This window comes from Planococcus citri, chromosome 2, assembly GCF_950023065.1.
Source record: "Planococcus citri chromosome 2, ihPlaCitr1.1, whole genome shotgun sequence".
Lineage (NCBI taxonomy): Eukaryota > Metazoa > Arthropoda > Insecta > Hemiptera > Pseudococcidae > Planococcus > Planococcus citri.
Window position 1 is genome coordinate 17,188,180 of NC_088678.1, and position 19,627 is coordinate 17,207,806.

Here is a 19,627-nt window from a genome sequence, read left to right on the forward strand (position 1 = left end):
TTAGTCTCTTTTTGACATTGTTTCCAAAAATTGACTCCTTTGACATTTCTTCCAAAAATTGACTGTTTGAAATTTTTCCCAAAAATTGACTCCTCCTGACTTTTTTCCCCAAAAATTGACTCTTGACATTTTTTTTCAATTTTATTCAAAATTGCTCTTTTGACATTTGTTCCAAAAAATCAGTTTCTTTTGACATTTTTGCAAAAATTGACTCTTTTTGACATTTTTTTTCTGTAAAATAAACTCATATTGACATTTCTTCCAAAAAATTGACTCCTAACATTTTCCCCCAAACATCAACTCTTTGTGACAATTTCCCCAAAAAATTGACTCTTTTTGACATTTTTTCAAAAAGTCTACTCTTTTTGACATTTTTTCAAAGAGTCTGTTCCTTTTGACATTTTTTTTCAAAAAATTGGCTCTTTCTGACTTTTTTCCCAAAAATTGACTCTTGACATTTTTTTCAAAATTGCTCTTTTGACATTTGTTCCAAAAATCAGTTCCTTTTGACGTTTTCTCAAAAATTGACTCTTTTTGACATTTTCTCAAAAATTGACTCTTTGACATTTTTTCCCTCTAAAATAAACTCATATTGACGGTTCTCCCGAAAAGTTGACTCTTTTTGACATTGTTTCCAAAAATTGACTCTTGACATTTTTTCCTAAAATTGACTCCTAGCATTTTCCCCCAAAAATTGACTCTTTTTAACAATTTTCCCCAAACATTGACTCTTTGTGACATTTTCCCCAAAAAATTGACTCATTTTGACTTTTTTTCAGCTCAAAAATGTAATCTTAACGCTGAATGAAAACCCATCATTCATTGTAAAACGTTTATTTTGTAACTAAAATAAAATGACATTAATTTCGTATTTTTTGGCTTGAAAATTTTTTTTTAGCGACAACAAAACAAAAACGTATACACTGGGAATTACACACAATGAAAATATGTATAAAAAATAATAATTTAAAAAAAAACTCATATAAAAAATGTATCCTTAAAAAAATAAATAAAACGAACATACACGTAAAAAAAACGGCGGGATATTAATCAAATACTACACAATATCAAAATAAATAATCATAAAAAATTGTCTAACTGGTAACGAACAACAAAGTGGTGCACACATGAAAAAAAAAATGAGGAGGGGAATGGGATAAGCCTACGAATGTCTGGACGAACATTCAGTAGACGTGGTAGACGTAGAACTAGTCGAATCTCTTCGTCTACTATGCCTATGATGATTATGATTGAATGACCTATGAATAGGGGTATGTATTTCTACTTTAAATTTAGCGGTGGCCGTTACTTTAGTGGTAACATGACTGGACGGGGTTGATGAGGTAGTTGAGGACGGAGTAGCTCTATGTACACTGGCTGGCGAAGAATTACAGGAACTTTCATTTTCATTACCACTATGGTTACCCGATGGTGACCCCTGGAATTTGAAAAAAATATTCTGATTAGTTAAGATTGGCAATAAGGCACTACTGATGGAGTATGAAGTTCTGTAAGATGAACGTTACTTACGTTTGGTGGCGGAGGTGCAGAAGGAGCAGGTTGTAAGTAGGACGTAGCTTCGACGACGAGCTCTGGCTCGACCACTATTTCGTGATTGGTCGAATGCCACGAACCTGGTTCTTCTGATATTGTGGTTAGACTTATAGAATAATCATCTCTTTGACGACGCGAAGGTGCTGGAGCCTGCCTACACGAAGTTTTGATCTTTCGCTGTTCATCTTTCGGCGTAGAAATAGGAGTACAAATCCTATCCGGAAACGTTTTAGGTTTTACCTGCGAAAAAATGATCCATAAATTAGTACAGTTGTTTGATAAGATGAAATTTTCCATCAGCAGAGATATTAGGGAATAAAAATATATATACTTCGGCTGGAGGTCCCATCAGCAGTAAAACCATCGGAAAGAATAATAATCCGTTTAAGAATCCTATTCCGATTAGTATCAATAACACGTAGAAGAAATACCTGTAAAATACGATTTGCAAATTGTTATCTTGATCGATTTTTTAGGGGAGCAGGAGCGTTTTTGGGTCAAAAAAATCGTATTTTCAATTATCCTTGAAATTGACAGAGGCAAGTCTTACTAACGTCAGCGTAATCGAAAAATGTGGAAAACAACAAAAATGTGGTAGGAAAATACAATTGAAGGAGAAAAAATGGATAATGATTTTAAAAAATTTAGCACAGCTCAATTCCTACTAAACACACAGAGTTACAATTTTGGTTATCTCTAAATTTTAAAATAAAGCTATACTTACCACTACAACACTGCAGAATAATACAGCTGGAACATAAAGAAACACAATAGGATAACGGACCTATGATTTCTTTTCACAAAGTCTGGATTAAAAAAGAGCGAAATAGAGAGCAGATCCTACTAAATTTCCAAACACATTTTCATGGAATAACAAAAGGCGAAGTGAAATCTTGAATGAAGAGATTTGAGTACATATGTGAAATCATGGTAGGATTTTGAGCTGAACGATTTCAAGAAAAAAGTTGGTGAGTTATCCATTATTCAGCATTGGTATTTGTTGACGAAGGAGTGTGGTTATCATCCTATGGGAACTGCCAATGACTGATTCTGACTATCGTAATTTTTGAAGATTTTGGGAATTTTACAAATTTCAGTGGGGTAAAAAAGCTCGAGAGTGTGTGAACATTGTACTTCTTAGGACTGACGGAATGTGAATTTTTTGAACTTTTTGTACTTACAGAGGTCAAAGATATAAAATTTGAAACCTACTAAAATAATTGTCAACGTGTGATATTGATTAGATTACTCAAAATCACGAACATACAGATCATCAAAAAAAATTTGGTTCGATAAAGGAGGCCAATGATGATTATGTTCAGTAGGGTCTCTTGATACACAAGTCATTGAGCTTTTTTTTCTTCAAAAAATCACTATGAGGTTGATTTCCTATAGAAGTTACAAAAATGAGATTCTAATTATCCCAATTTTTGAAGATTTTGGCACATTGTGAAATTTTTGTTGGGTAAACAAGCTCAAGAGAGAGTAAACATGGTAGGATTGACCAAATTAGAAATTTTTGAACTTCTTGTATAAAAGTCAACGCAATAAAATTTGAAACCTATTGAAAGTGTCAATGTGCCACATTGCTTACTCCAAATTATGAACACTCTGGTGATCAAAAAAATGTTCATTGGGTAAAGAAGGTCAATGATGATTATTTTTGGTAGGGTCTCTTGATACACAAGTCATTGAACTTTTTTTTTCAAAAAATCACAATGACGTGAATTTCCTATGGAAGTTGCAAAAATGAGATTCTAATTGTCCCAATTTTTGAAGATTTTGACATATTGTGAATTTTTTGTTGGATAATCAAGCTCAAGAAAGAGTAAACGTGGTAGGATTGATCAAATTGGAGATTTTTGAACTTTTTGTGCGAAGGTCAACGCAGTAAAATTCGAAACCTATTGAAATTGTCAATGTGTCACATTGATTACTCCGAATTATGAACACTCTGGTGATCAAAAATATGTTGGTTTGGTAAATGAGGGTACCTAATGATGATTAGGTTTAGTAGGATAGCGTGATGTGCAAATTTATGAGTTTTTTTTCTTTTCAAAAATGGCTGTATGATTATTGATTACCTACCTACAGGAATTGCAAATGAAAGATTCTGATTATCCCAATTTTTGAAGAATGTGACAATTTCTCTAATATGTGTTGGGTCTGAATTTTGTGAATTTTTCGTCTGCATTTTCCATTCTGTTTCATCTCTCATGAAGTTTATAATGAGTTTCCTACCAAATATTTTGTCTAATTTTTTTGGTTATTCCTGATTTGAAGAAATTGGGTGTCGAAATAGAATATTTTTGGATAATGATTTCTGGGTATGAATTTGCAGTATAGGTTGTTGCACAATATTTTCGATGTTTTTTTTTTAGTTTGTATCAATAATTATATTTTCGAATGTATCAATTCAATTACCTACTAACGAATGTGCGTTTCTTTAGTTTTTATCATCTTGATTCATTTGTTAATATGTAAAATTATTAGATATGGGATAAGCTAACACATGTGCTTTTTCCTTCTACAGTTTTCCAAATGGATAAATTCAATTGAGTTTTCTGGAAATTCATTTTTTCAAACTTCATGTTCCTTTTTCTCTGCAACTGTTCATCCAATTTTGCCCTTCTTTGAAGGATTTTATAGAGTATTCTGTCCTCTTTTTCCCCAGAAAATTTCATCTCAAAATCACCAGTAGTTTCTTTTCTACCAGTAATATTATCAACCTGTGCTGTCAAATTTCTGATGCAATCAGCAATACATTTGCATTCCATCCTGGTACTTGCATAATTATATCGAGCCGAGCTTAGTTTTTACTTGCATTGTAAGTTAGTAATTCACAATTGAGCTTTTAACAAAAAGCATAATAGGAAAAGGTACATTTACAACTGTCGGAAATATATAAAAACATTTTTTTAAAATAAGTATGGTTTTTGTTTTCCTACTGTGAATATGGCGTTTTTGCGGAGAAAAAGTGTTCATTTACATCTGACAAAAGTCTAATTCTATAAACCAGGGAAACCATCATCGCTAGTTCAACTGTTGCTGTCAAGATTTTTGGGCACACCTCTTTAGTGAATAAATTTAGGCTAATTTTCCTACACCAATTTTGATTAATTTGATTTTTTTCAAGCATGGTCAACTTGTACTACACCAAAGATTTCTGGAACTGGGGTAACAACTGAAAATACGCCAAAACGCTCCTGCTTCCCTTAAAATTTTCAAAATTAGGTACAGTGGAACCTCGATAACTCGAAATCCAAGGGGAATGGTCATGCATTCGGCTTATAGAGGTTTTCGAGATAATCAGTTTTGAGTTATGCAGGTAAGATTTTGAGAAGTTCGAGTTATAGAGGTTTTACGAAATGAATGAATCGAGAGATATGCAAGTGCATAAAAACAATAGAAGTATGAATTGAAATATTCGAGTTATAGAGGTAAACGCCAGACAACGTACGACTAATAGAGGCTTTCTCACTATTTTTGGCAAAAGTTTGGCTTCGAGGTATGACAGAGATATGTAAGTGCATAAAAGGTAGAATTATGAATTGAAATATTCGAGTTATAGAGGTAAACACCCGACAACGTACGACTTATAGAGGCTTTCTCGCTATTTCGGCAAAATTTTAGCTTCGAGTTACGACTGGTTTGTGTAGTCAACTTCGACTTATCCGAGTAAAGTTAACATTGAGTGTTACAGAGATTTCAAGGGGAAGGGAGGTTGGTTCGGCTTATAGAGGTTTTCGAGTTAAAGAGTTTCAAGTTATCGAGGTTCCACTGTATCTAAAACCGAACTTTTGTACTCACCTAACGATAAAGTTGAAATCATTGAACGCCAGCATACTAACAGCCAACAAAATGGTAAAAGCAACACGTAATATAACAGGAAACATATGTTTAATAGCTAATTGCAGTCTTCTTTCACGATTTCCGATAGCGGTAATAAATCCCTGAAAATACATCAAAACGAAAATCACGTCCAACGTCCAATTAGTATATCTGTAATCAAAATTGAGTACCTATTTCAAGCACCAAATACTTACAAAAGTCGTATGAATGATGAAATGCACATTGACACCGACGGCCACAATCAACAAAACGGCCGGCACAGCGCTCAACTTGATGCCAAGAATACCAAACGATCCTAGTAACTGTAGCACCATAGCAGCTCCTCCAAATACGACCACCGCTGCAGCCCAAACGTTGAACAATAGTAAGAACACGGTACAAAATACCACGCTCAACGAGCACAATATGGCGATGGCGAGGTACCATCTTAGATCTTGATACTGTTCCCAGAATAGGAACGGAATACCGGATGGGAAACTGGGTACTCCTTTGGCTTCGAATTTCTGACACAAGTCTCGAACTTGCGATATTAGCTTAGTTATATGGAATGTATTTCCTAATCCTTGCAGATAGAATGGAATCTGCGTATAGGTTAGCGGAGATGATTTGGGTATTTTGAGGTCGTAGTCGTTGGGCACATTACACCAGGATTTCGGTTCGGGTTTCAGATTAGCTTGAGATGCGCTGTAGGCTAAGGCATCGTGGCAGACCCAGGCAGATAGGTAATTGTAAAATGGGTCCGGGCTGATGATTCCTTGATGGTTAACGAGACGTGATTGCGTCATCAGTGATTTGTCGATCGGGTTCTCGAGGTCGCCGGTTTGTACGAGAAGTTTGTAGCCTAGGATGCCTTCGTCGGTGGCGTTATTGAGCCAGCCTTCTTGGTTTATAGAACCGTTCGCCCAGTCGCGATCGAATGCTTTCTGAATGCCTATAGAAAAAACAGAGAAGAAAAAGATATTATAAATAAAACATCGATAAAACGTGAATATATGCTTGCATGATATCAACTCACCTAGCAGCCAATCTCTGAACAAACTCAGCCAAAACTGAGGCAACCCTCCGTTATCATTTTTGATAATATTAGGAACTCTGGTAAAAGCGTCATGGTACTCGTATAACAACTTCTGATTGGTCGGATACTCGAAATCTCCCTCAGTAATGACGTACATATCGTAAAACCCGAAATATTTCTCTTGAGCGGCCAAGAACCCGTGTTCGTTGGTACTTTGAGGAACAATATCGCTCAACTCCAATCCATCTACTACTTTGGTCACGTACCACACGCTTATAAGTAATGCTAACAAGAATGCCACCACGGTGAAAACTTTGACTGATTTTTTACACAAAAATTTAGCGTATCTTTCGAGTAAATTATCCCACGACCAATATTCACTTTTGTCTAAGAAATCTCCACCATTGGATTCCGTGTCGTTATTATTATTGGTCGACAGTAAACTTTGTGATACGTGAGGATTTTCATTATTTTCATCCTGTAAAAAAAAATCACTATTAATATTTCGCGTTCAGTTTCGATTTTAGTCTAAAACACCATAATTATGGAAAACGTACTACTAATGAATTCGAAGATGCTAAAACCGTAACGGTCTGTTGGCCATCCGCTTGCTTTTCCCTCGACTTGTTTCTAGATCTTCTTGGCACAGGTGGCGAAACACTCTTCACATATGGCCAGTTATCCTCCTCAAGCTTGTAACAACATAGAATATCTGCTCTTTTGGAGCTGTAAACCAAATTGTTTTCGTTCCATTAGGTATCATAGTGAAGAAAAAAATTACCATTGCGTATCAAAACTGTACTACAGTATGACCCAGAAGTAGTGTCTGGTAGCTTTTATTTCTAAGTGGAAAGAGCTAGAAAGATGAATGAAGCGGCGTTGAGTAGGGAAAAATAAGGTCTTTCAAAAGCAACCTTGAAAATTTCACGCCCATGTACAGGGTGTTCACAAAGTGAAAAACCGGTTCGGTCAAAAAATTCAATTGAAACCGGTTCGTTAATTTGCAACCGGTTAACAAAAAATATCCAAAAATTGCAGATAGAGAAAAAAGTTTGAAACAAAAGTTGCAGAGCTTGAAAAATTACCAATTATGTCTAATCACATTTTGAAACCGGTTTATTGGTTTGCATTCAGCAACCGGTTTTTGACAATCACCTAAAAATTGAAGATGGAGAAAAATACTTGAAACAAAAGTTGAAGAGCGTGAAAAGTTGAACCATTTTTTGCTGATCGGATTTTGAAACCGGTTCATCAATTCACAACCAGTTAACAAAAAATACCTAAAAATTAGAGATCGAGAAAAAAGCTTGAAACAAAAGTTGTAGAGCGTGAAAAATTACACAATTTTGTCTAATCACATTTTGAAACTGGTTCATTGGTTCGCATTTGGCAACCAGTTTTTGACAATCACCTAAAAATTGAAGATAGAGAAAAATGCCTGAAAAAAAAGTTGTGGAGCGTGAAAAATTGAACCATTTCTGCTGACCGGATTTTGAAAATGGCTAATTAACTTAGGTACAATCAGATAACTTTCGATGGTTTGCTGCGATTTAATGAACCGGTTTCAATATCTGATCAGCAAAAATGGTTCAATTTTTCACGCTCTACAACTTTTGTTCCAAGCATTTTTCTGTATCTTCAATTTTTAGGTGATTGTCAAAGACTGGTTGCTAAATGCGAACCAATGAACCAGTTTAAAAATGATATTGAACAGAATTGTGTAATTTTTCATGCCATAGACACAACTTTTGTCTCAAGCTTTTTTCTGTACCTTCAATTTTTAGGTAATTTTCATCAACTGGTTGCAAAATGATGAGAACCGGTTTCAAAATCTGATCAGCGAAAATGGTTCAATTTTTCACGCCCCACAACTTTTGTTCCAAGCATTTTTTTGTATCTCCAATTTTTAGGTAACTTTTATCAACTGGTTGCAAACCAATGAACCGGTTTAAAAATGTGATTAAACAGAATTGTGTAATTTTTCATGCCCCACAACTTTTGTTTCAAGCTTTTCTCTCGATCTCCAATTTTTCGGTGATTGTCAAAAACTGGTTGCAAAATGCAAACCGATGAACCTGTTTCAAAATGATATATCAACTGGTTGCAAAATAATGAGAACCGGTTTCAAAATCTGATCAATGAAAATGGTTCAATGTTTCACGCCGTACAACTTTTGTTCCAAGCTTTTTTCTGTGTCTCCAATTCTTAAGTAATTTTTATCAACCGGTTGCAAACCAATGAACCGGTTTAAAAATGTTATTGAACAGAATTTTGTAATTTTTCATGCCCCACAACTTTTGTTTCAAGCTTTTCTCTCGATCTCCAATTTTTAGGTAATTTTGATAACTGGTTGCAAATGACTGAACCGGTTTCAAAATCCGATCAAACAAAAATAGTTCAATCTTTTACGCTCTACAACTTTTGTTCCAAGCTTTTTTCTCTATCTTCAATTTTTAGGTGATTGTCAAAAACTGGTTGCTAAAAATGCGAACCAATGAACCAGTTTCAAAATGTGATTTGACAGAAATGTGCAATTTTTCACGCTCTACAACCTTTGTTTCAAGCTTTTTTCTCGATCTTCAATTTTTAGGTGATTTTTGATAACATGGTTGCAATTTAATGAACCGGTTTCAAAATTCAATCGGCAAAAATGGTTCAATTTTTCACGCTCTACAACTTCTGTTTCAAGTATTTATCTCTATCTTCAATTTTTAGATGATTATTGTCAAAAACCGGTTGCTAAATGCGAACCAATAAACCAGTTTCAAAATGTGATTTGACAGAATTGTGTAATTTTTCACGCTCTACAACTTTTGTTTCAAGCTTTTTTCTCGATCTTCAATTTTTAGGTGATTTTTGATAACATGGAACATGGTTGCAAATGAATAAATCGGTTTCAAAATCTGATCAGCAAAAATGATTCAATTTTTCACGTTCTACAACTTTTGTTTAAAGTATTTTTCTCTATCTTCAATTTTTAGGTGATTGTCAAAAACCGGTTGCAAAATGCGAACCAATGAACCAGTTTCAAAATGTGATGTGATTAGACAGAATTGGTAATTTTTCACGCTCTACAACTTTTGTTTCAACCTTTTTCTCGATCTCCAATTTTTAGGTATGTTTTGTTAACTGGTTGTGAATTGATGAACCGGTTTCAAAATCCGATCAGCAAAAATGGTTCAATTTTTCACGCTCTATAACTTTTGTTTCAAGTATTTTTCTCCATCTTCAATTTTTAGGTGATTGTCAAAAACCGGTTGCTAAATGTGAACCAATGAACCAGTTTCAAAATGTGATGTGATTAGACAGAATTGGTAATTTTTCAAGCTCTGCAACTTTTGTTTCAACCTTTTTTCTCTATCTACAATTTTTGGGTATTTTTTGTTAACCGGTTGCAAATTAGTGAACCGGTTTCAAAAATTCATACCACGTTTTTGTCGCCTTAGTGTGTAGAATACAATGCGCCAATAAAGACCAGTCTGAATTTGTTGACCAAACCGTATTTTCAATTTGTGAACACCCTGTACATGGGCGTGAAATTTTCAAGGTTGCTTTTGAAAGCCCTTATTTTTCCCTACTCAACGCCGCTTCATTCATCTCTCTAGCTCTTTCCACTAAACTTATAGAAATAAAGGCCACCGGGCACTACTTCTGTGTCATACTGTATAATCAAGTCAATAGACGGAATATTTCTCAAAACTCTTACCTCCTTCTATTTAAATCGATACTAATAATGGCTGGAAATACTGTTAAAGTAGTGACTAGATTGAAAAAAACTAGAATGCCAGCTTGCATTGAAAATACTCGCAAAGCCGGAACAGGAATAAGCGCCGCTGCAAAAAATGCGCCACAATTGCTAATCGAAGTAAGTAAAACGCTCAGACCACCTTTTCTTAATACAGCTCCGGTCTGTTTCTGTACAATCAAAAAGTCATCTCGATTAGAAAAAATATTCTACTCGGAAAATTACTACACTTTTTTGATCAACAAACTTACTTCTGCATTATCATCTTTCGAAGGCAATTGTTCGGCATAAACGCTCGTTAAAAGGAACACATCTACAACACCAAAACCTAATCCAAGATAAGGTAGAATCTGTGAAAATGAAAATCACCCATTAATAATGTTCGGAGAAATGTCAATTCCTTACGGTGAGTCAAGATGTCTAAAACTTACTTGAGTAGTTGAAGCATTGAATGCAATACCACACAAAGCACAGAATCCTAACGCAGCTGCATTTGTAATGGTTACTAATAATACACCAGCGATTCCTACTGCTGTTTGTGATGAGACAGGATGATTCCATTTCAGTAATGAAAACGCTACGAAAATTAACTGTGCAAAATGAAATTAAAATCATTAATCGATGCAAAATCGGCATTAGGTAAGTAGGTAAGAAAGAGGTATTCGAAATCGACTTACCATAACGAGGTAACCAATAAAAATTTTTTTTAAATCTATTTTTGAAAAATGACTTAGAATATCGTTAAGTGTAGCAGTGGAAAAGGAAAATATATTATACTGAGCAGTTTCATTAGGAAATTGTTTCAATTGCCTTTTGACTTCCTGTTGGGAAAAAAAAGAAACTTATTAGAATTCAGCAAATTTTATTAATTAATATTCAGTTATCATGAGTATTGAAAAAATTATATTATACACAAGTCGATAAAATGCCTAACAAGGGAAGGGAGGATGACGGGGGAGAATTTTTTAGTGTATTGTGTGAGAATATTATTTTAAAAAATGTCAAAACGCGATTTTACCGATGAAGGAGGAATCGAACCAGTAGAAAATTTAGGCTGCAATCAAACGTATGTAGATTGAAAAAACAAGTAAAAAACTCCACGATCTATATTTCAAAAGTCTATTTTCCAGATTTTTGACTGTAAATTTTTGAAAATCAAAATGAGAAAAAAAAATTGGAATTTTACCTAATTGAGTAAGAAAGCTGACGACATTTGGCGAGTACCTTATTTATAATTATTCTCTCATCCGTCAAAATTGATTAGAAGCGATTCAAATTCGTTTTCAGCCATTCTGGAGTATTCAGAAAATGTTTAGAAAACACATTTTTAGAAAAAAATGCTACCCAATTAGGTACCTAAATCAGAAAGCTGAAATTTTAAAAAATATTCCACACTTTGAACCCTGCAAATCGATTAGAAGCTGTTTCGAATTTTCTTGGAAAGTCCAGTAGGTACCATTTTTTTAAAAATTTCAGTTAGAGAAAAATGTTTCAATGAATTTTTCAATTTTTTTAAATACAAAATTGATTTTGGAAAAATGCTTCTTTCTTGTTGATTTGTGCTCAAGTTCAATTAGGTAGTTGGATTCTCAAAGTTTTTTTAGAAGGAAGTGGAGGGGGAGTAATGTAATTCCCAAAAATTTGCAGAAGGCTCCAAAGCAGGTTAAATTAAAACGATTCAAAATTTTCAAATTTACGTACATTAACCCCTTTCCTCTCATCCCCTCGAAACATTTTTTAAATTTAATTTTGACAAGATACATATAAAAAACTGCTGATTCAGCATGTAATATGCCAAAAAGATAAATAAAATGGACAAATCTGCACTAATCAACATAATGAAAAATATGTAGTAATTATAAAATGAAGTCGTCCACTTTTGACACAATTTTTTTCCTTTTTTTTTCTCAAGTAAATAACAAAGATATCATTTTACAATCTCCACTTCACAATTTCCACCTATATTTCCTTTCCATCAATTTGAAGGACAAAGATAAATTTTCTTATATACTGAAATTGAGTCGGTTTTTTTGTGACAGCGAGATCTCGGCAACGGCTGAACCGATTTTGATGAACGACATCTTGATAGAAAGAGGCTAAAGTGTATGTAGATGTGCAGGTTTTTGTTGAAAGTTCAAAAAATTGCACTGAAAGCTCAAAAAAGCTCAAAATTGATTATGCAACGTTTGATGGGTACACAAAAGTGCCTACATTGTACCTTGCAAGATCTCCCTGAAAAAAACAACTTTTGACCAAAAAAAATTTCAAAATTTTTGATGGTAAAAGCTCACCAAAAGCTCCAAACATGATGAAAAGCTCAAAATTGATTATGCCATGTCAAATGGGTACACAAAAGTGCCTACATTGTACCTTGAAAGATCTCTTTGAAAAAACAATTTTTGCCGGAAAAAAGTTTCTAAATTTGAAGGTAAAAGCTCTGCAAAAGCTCAAAACTTGATAATATGCAACGTACAACGAAGTACATATATTGTACCTTGAAATAGCTTCACAAAACAACAATTCTTGGAAAAAACAAATTTTGAAAATTTTCTCTGAAAGTTCATAAAGTTCAAAAAAGCTCAACTGAAAGCTCAAAAAAAGCTCAGAAAAGTCGTTTTAAAAGTCGTTTTTTTTCGAATGGCGGCTGAACCAATTTCGATGAACAATATCTCGATAGAAAGGAAAATCACCAAACACAGTTTGAACATTTTCTCTGAAATTTCAAAAAAGCTCAACTGAAAGCTCAAAAAAACTCAAAAAGTCGTTTTTTCCCTAATATTTCGTACCATGAAATAGCTTCACAAAAAGACAATTCTTGGTAAAAACATATTTTGAAAATTTTCTCCGAAAGTTCAAAAAGCTCAAAAAAGCTCAACTGAAAGCTCAAAAAAGCTCAAAATAATCGTTTTAAAAAACGTTTATTTCGAATGACTGAACCAATTTCGATGAACAACATCTCGATAAAAAGGAAAATCACCAAACAAAGTTTGAACATTTTCTCTGAAATTTCAAAAAAGCTCAACTGAAAGCTCAAAAAACTCAAAAAGTCGTTTTAAAAGTCGTTTTTTCCCTATTATTTTGTACCTTGAAATAGCTTCACAAAAAGACAATTCTTGGTGAAAACAAATTTTGAACATTTTCTCTGAAATTTCAAAAAAGCTGAATTGAAAGCTCAAAAAAACTCAAAAAGTCGTTTTTTCCGCAACATTTTGAACCTTGAAATAGCTTTACAAAAAGACAATTCTTGGTAAAAACAAATTTTGAAAATTTTCTCCGAAAGTTCATAAAGTTCAAGATAGCTCAACTGAAAGCACAAAAAAGCTCAAAATAGTCGTTTTAAAAGTCGTTTTTTCGAATGGCTGAACCAATTTCGATGAACATTTTCTCTGAACTTTCAAAAAAGCTCAATTGAAAGCTCTAAAAAACTCAAAAAGTCGTTATAAAAATCGTTTTTCCCTAATATTTTGTACTTTGAAATAGCTTCTCAAAGAGACAATTCTCGGTAAATACAAATTTTGAAAATTTTCTCTGAAAGTTCAAAAAGTTCAAAAAAAACTCAACTGAAAGCTCAAAAAATCTCAAAAGTGTCGTTTTAAAAGTCGTTTTTTTCGAATGACTGAACCGATTCCGATGAACAACATCTCGATTAAAAGAAAAATCACCAAACAAAATTTGAAAATTTTCTCTGAAATTTCAAAAAAGCTCAACTGAAAGCTCAAAAAAACTCAAAAAGTCGTTATAAAAGTCGTTTTTTCCCTAATATTTTGTACCTTGAAATAGCTTCGCAAAAAGACAATTCTTGGTAAAAACAAATTTTGAAAAAAATTTTCTCTGAAAGTTCAAAAAGTTCAAAAAAACTTAACTGAAAGCTCAAAAAATCTCAAAAGAGTCGTTTTATAAGTCGTTTTTTTCGAATGACTGAACCGATTCCGATGAACGACATCTCAATGAAAAGGAAAATCACCAAACAAAATCTGAAAATTTTCTCCGAAATTTCAAAAAAGCTCAACTGAAAACTAAAAAAAAACTCAAAAAAACGTTTTAAAAGTCGTTTTTTTTCTAATGGCTGAACCGATTTCGATGAACGACATCTCGATAGAGATGGATTAACGTGTAGATGTGCAGGTTTAAATTTGCACTCAAAATTCAAAAAAGCTCAACTGAGAAATCAAAATAGGCCCAAACCTCAACATTAATAGGTTCACAGTGAGATCTCGACAACTGCTGAATCGATTTTGATAAATTGTGCAGGTTTATCTTGAAATTTCACAAAAATGTACATTACAATCTCATACTAACATTAGACGGACGAATGCATTTTTGAAAGCTCAAAATCTCAAAAAAGCTCAAATCGAATTCAAAGGTACCTTTTGCTCTTCTGTTTTGGTGATCAGCATTACGATGATATCACAGTTGATATTTTTGGCAAATTTTAGCAAGTGAAAATACGTAATTTTAGTTCAAGAATCGCACCGGGACCCCCCCCCCCTCTACAGCCCTACACATCCTTCCATCGATATTTCTGCATGACAAATTACAAAATAAAATAACAACACTTCCATAATATATGTACTTACATCTGAAAATTTACGTTGCCAAGTTTCTAAAACTAGGGCAGCTTTTTGAGGCGTCCAATCGATCTTTTGAACTTTATAATCGTCGGAAAAATAATCATAGAGTTCTTTTTCGCTCATCAATTGTATCACAGTTTGTAAACCGTGAGCTCTGCAAAAACAAACGATAGTATTGTAATTAGAGCGGAATAAAGAAAATACTAATTTAGTCATCGCCTCATCTAATCAGTCTACTGCAGTCACCGGAGACAAACGGTGATCGTACGAGTGAGTAGGCTATATAGGAAATCATAATTACTTGGTAATATGTCCAGTCTTATTTTTCTTGGCCGCTCCGATAATTAAATCTTCAGGCCAATGCATATACTTAGTAGCGAATCCGTAACATCCGCCAGTAAGCTGAGCGCCTATATCCAGTCTCTATAGAAAACAAAAAAAAAAAACGTAATAATTTAGTTTACATTTCAAGGTCACGTAACGGGTCCAGTTTTACTTTTTGTTTTCTTATTGTCTTGGCGCTTTCTTTATAGGTGAATAAAAATTCTCAATAATAATAACACTAGTAGTAGTAGTAGTAGTAGTAGCAAAACCTGTAGCAAGGTGTGAGGCGGAGGTGAATGCGATATCTCAACTCGCAGGTTAACAAACCATAGGGTGGTAGATTTTTTTCCTGAATTTAAACGACGTTTAGCCGGCTTGGCGTTTTTCGAGGAATTTTCCAAGAAAATACCACACTGGTTTGGTATAGCCTATTATGGTTGGTCAGGCCATTGCTACAGACCAGTGAAAGAGAGACATAGACGCATTTAAGGTATATATACTAAATGAATACGTCACGTATCTAAGCCATCGGAGGAAAAAAATTAACAAAAGATCTCCCGCACCGCGTCTTCCTTCTACACAGAACCACGCACAAATATACCTATAAGAAAAGATTCCAATTGTGTGTCGTTCAAACACCCACAACACCATTAAGATGCCACCATGATATTTGGTCCTGATGGGTCCGCGAATGCGAGCCCGAGCCGAGTCTGCTCTGCTCGTTCTTCTCTTATATAACACCTTTATCGAATAATCTTTTGAAAGAAAAACCAACCTCTAAACAAAAATTCTCCCGCTAAGAAGATATTTGATCTCTTCACTTTTGACTTTTTACCCCTCGCGATGAGGTGAACTGCTGTCATCTTTATACCGCGCGGTGTCATCTCATTTCACTTTACAGCGTAGACTTTTTGTTCGCGAATTAAATTACCTACCCGCCGTCATCGCGACCTCCTCTTCGTAACCACCATAAATGCGCCTGTGTGCGATATTAGTACCGATATATGGAGCATAGTGTACTACTTTTGCAGCTTCTTTAAAGCGAGAATCTTTCTTAATCGATCATTCTTCGACTATTGAGGAATGAAGAATGAGCGAAAGGACAAAAGAGGGGTAGCGTAGATAGATACATAGACGAAGAAGTACTCACTCGTGAGGAATTTTTATTCGGTGCTGTATCCGGGCATTCTGGATCTCTTGGATTTAAACATGGTTTTTCTTGATAACCTGTAGTTATTCCGGCCTGTAAAGTATAATGTTTTTATCAGTAGGTACATATTTAGGCAAATTCAGTATACTTTTTTGAATTCAGATTCTAATAGGGTGAAGGAGAAGCTGGAAGGAAGGGAATACAATGACATTGAGAAGAACTGAAATCTCAATCTAGTTTCACAATCAATTCCAATTTTAGTTTTTTTTTCACTTCTAAATTCGACTTTATATATTTTTCAGTTCAATGAATTTTTTGCCAGTATTGTTTCAAAAAAATATTTGTAATTTTTGATCGAATTCGACAGTTCAGATCAAAAATTAAATTATGGCTCAGAAAAAGTAAGTATAGGTTATATTAAATTAATTATTTAAAATTGATTTTTTATAAAAACAAATTTAAAATTTTCAAATATCTTTCAACGTATCTTGACGAGCAGAGAATTTTTGGACAAGAAATAGAAAATGAAAAAGCATACCAAACAAACAAAATTTTAAAACTGGAATTTCATTTTTCAATTTTTAGTGAACTTCAAAAATTCAAATTTGAACCATTTTCCATGAGAAAAAAACATCAAAATTTGATCAAATTGAGGTAGAACGCTGAAATTTGGTTAATATCTCATTTTCAACCTTTCGAATTGATTAATCGCGATTTCAAACTTTTTTGAAGACTCCATAAAATTTTTATATTTTCTAATTCAGTAAAAAAAAAATCATAAAAACAAGTAAAAATAGAATTTAGCACCTATGACTTCGGATTTACTGTCTGGGTAAACTTATCGATCGATTTATGCATAAATTTTCAAAATCTGTTTCTGTTCGGTTCAAATTCAAAATTTCCTCCAGCACTCAGATATTTTTGAAAAAAAAAAAATTCTTCGTTTATAAAAGTGGTTTTAAACAGCTGAATATGCGGTTAGCACTTCATTTCTGACTACCAAAATCGATTGGAGGTGGTTTCAAGTAAAGTTGGAGCCTCTAGCAAATTTTTAAACTCGGTTTAAAATAAAAATAATATCGAAACAATAATGATTTTTCTCTTTTTAAAGACGGAAACAATTTTTTAAAATGTGGCCATAAATTCGTGAAAAAGGTTACAAAGACGTTAATCCGAGTTTGTAGGCACTGAATTTCATATTGGCACTTTTCATGGGAATTTTACCTAAACATGAAAAATCCAAAAATCCATTGACGCCTCTCTAGAAAAACTCGAAATCACCACCAATCGACCCATAAAGTTGAAAATGGATTGGAATTTTAAAAAATTCACCAAAAATTGAAAATAAAATTCAACAATTCAACATCGAGTGGTTTAAAAAAAAAAATCAAATTTGACAAATTGTTACCAAAATTTGCTATAACTGAAAAATAGTCTCTTCAAGAAGCATAATGTGACCTGTTCTGACAATAGGGGACATAAGTCGGATTTTTCATTTTCAATTTTTTGGCTATTTTGAAAACTAGACATCATATCGAGTCGAATGAGACCAATCCCAGCCTCCTAGCTCATTTTTTCATCTCTTGAAGTTGAAGGATTGAAAAACAAAATTTTGAGAAAAACGCATTTAAAGAAAATTATAAAAACGTAAAAAAATGAGATAAAATGAGAAATTTTTTTTTTAAATTGAATTTTTTTTTATTTTTACTTTCTTTTGCAAATATATCCAAAACTAAGCCTCCTAGAAAAAAACTAATGACATTAAGTCTATTGGAAATTAAATTCTCTACAATTTTCCTCGACGTAATTTTTCCGTAAAACGCTTTGTTCCGCCTCCAGATAGCTTTAAAAATTTTGAGCGCTCAAATTTTCGATTGACATACTAACTTCAAAATGTGCTTTCAACACATTTTTCGGCCAAATCACGTGTTGTGGCTGTGTCACGTGACAGTTCAAATGTCAAACAACCAAAATCCGCGAAAAAACAATTTTTCAAAATTTTGACTTATTTTTACATTTTTGCCTCTACTTACTGTAAAAAAACGTTTTCCAACTTATGGTACCTTTTATCAGAACAGGTCACATATTTTCAAGGGAAAATGACGTTACTAACGTCACAAATTTTGGTAATGTCATAATCTATGCTCAATTGTCCCAAAAAAACAAATATTTTTTTTGGAACGTTAATGAGCCGAACTACTTTTTTGTAACGTCAATGAGCCAAAATAGGAACCAACGATGAAAAAAAATTGTACTTGGTATTCTCAATTTCAAAAAGATTTCCAGCGCTCTCCTCCACATCAAAAAAATCTACCACAGCCCCTACTTAATTTCAATGTTGAAACAAAAAATTAAACTTACTTACCCTTTTCATAATCTCTTCCAACGTTTTTAACGGGAAATTCGTGCCACCGGCTGATTTGACGTATTGTAAAAGATGTCGAGGATTTAAATTCGTCCATTTCAACTTGAACGGAATATCACTGCAAAAAAAAAAAACACCAAAAGGAAATTATTAGTATAGAAGAAATACTCATACGTATTTTTTGGCAAACTGTGACTGTATCGTCTTGTCTGTGTTCGTTGAAAATATTAGAAATAAATTAATAATGAAAATGGGTTCAATGTCGTCGTAGAAACTTGGCTACTTCAAGTTTAGCTGTTTTACCAACCCCGCCACCCTTCTCTTCCCTTTTACTATTATTCGAATACTGTACACTACTCGCACTCGTATATAGAAAAACGAGCGACTGCCAAAATTCCGCGTAAAGGCGCTTAGTTATCAAAGAGTATTTCCATTCTTCTACTTGATATCACCTTCTAGACGTGAAACGAGCCGAAATATGTAATAGAAATGTTAAAAAGAGATATTCTGATGATAGAAAGTTCTGATATTTATAAATAACTCTCGTTCCATTCTCAACGGTTAAAAAATGAATAAGGTACCATACGAGTATAGTATACGTCTTGATAAAATTTCGTACGATTAGTCCGGCGCGGCATATGACAATAGGACTAATTGCACCCCCCCCCCCCCCCCGCCGATCCTCAGGGACAACTTTTTTCTTGAAGGGAACATCCTAAGGAACATTTTAAAGCAAACTTTCCCAAAAAAAAGTTGGCCTTACTTATAAAATGGCGGCCATTTACAAAGGTAGATCGAAAGATCATGCAAAAATTCATCACCTGTCAAAATTTCAAGTGCTAAAGTGCGTTTTTCGATTTTTGGTGAATTTTTGAAAATCCAATTTAGGCCAAAAATGAGGGGAAAAAATCAAAATTTTGCCAAATTGACCAAGAAAGCTGAAATTTGGGATATACCCTATTTTCGACATGCCGAATCGATTGAAAACGGTTTCAACCCGTTTTGAGCAGTTCTGGAGCCTCCAGCAGATTTTTGAAACTCGAAATTCCCG

General features: G+C 33.7%; 1 protein-coding gene across 1 annotated transcript in view; it reads right to left on the reverse strand.

Moving 5' to 3' along the window:
- Positions 1-804: 804 nt before the first annotated feature.
- LOC135834820 (protein patched-like) overlaps positions 805-19,627 on the reverse strand; it is a 43,824-nt gene continuing 25,001 nt past the window's right edge. Inside the window, exons 6-20 of the mRNA XM_065348786.1 lie at positions 18,577-18,694; positions 16,212-16,304; positions 15,039-15,160; positions 14,744-14,891; positions 10,844-10,987; positions 10,598-10,756; positions 10,418-10,516; positions 10,128-10,336; positions 6,979-7,147; positions 6,422-6,899; positions 5,601-6,337; positions 5,365-5,507; positions 1,886-1,985; positions 1,531-1,794; positions 805-1,438 (exon numbers count right to left, since the gene is read on the reverse strand). Coding sequence (XP_065204858.1) covers positions 1,163-1,438; positions 1,531-1,794; positions 1,886-1,985; positions 5,365-5,507; positions 5,601-6,337; positions 6,422-6,899; positions 6,979-7,147; positions 10,128-10,336; positions 10,418-10,516; positions 10,598-10,756; positions 10,844-10,987; positions 14,744-14,891; positions 15,039-15,160; positions 16,212-16,304; positions 18,577-18,694 — 3,259 coding nt within the window. The 3' untranslated portion in view covers positions 805-1,162. The remainder of the gene's footprint in view (positions 1,439-1,530; positions 1,795-1,885; positions 1,986-5,364; positions 5,508-5,600; positions 6,338-6,421; positions 6,900-6,978; positions 7,148-10,127; positions 10,337-10,417; positions 10,517-10,597; positions 10,757-10,843; positions 10,988-14,743; positions 14,892-15,038; positions 15,161-16,211; positions 16,305-18,576; positions 18,695-19,627) is intronic.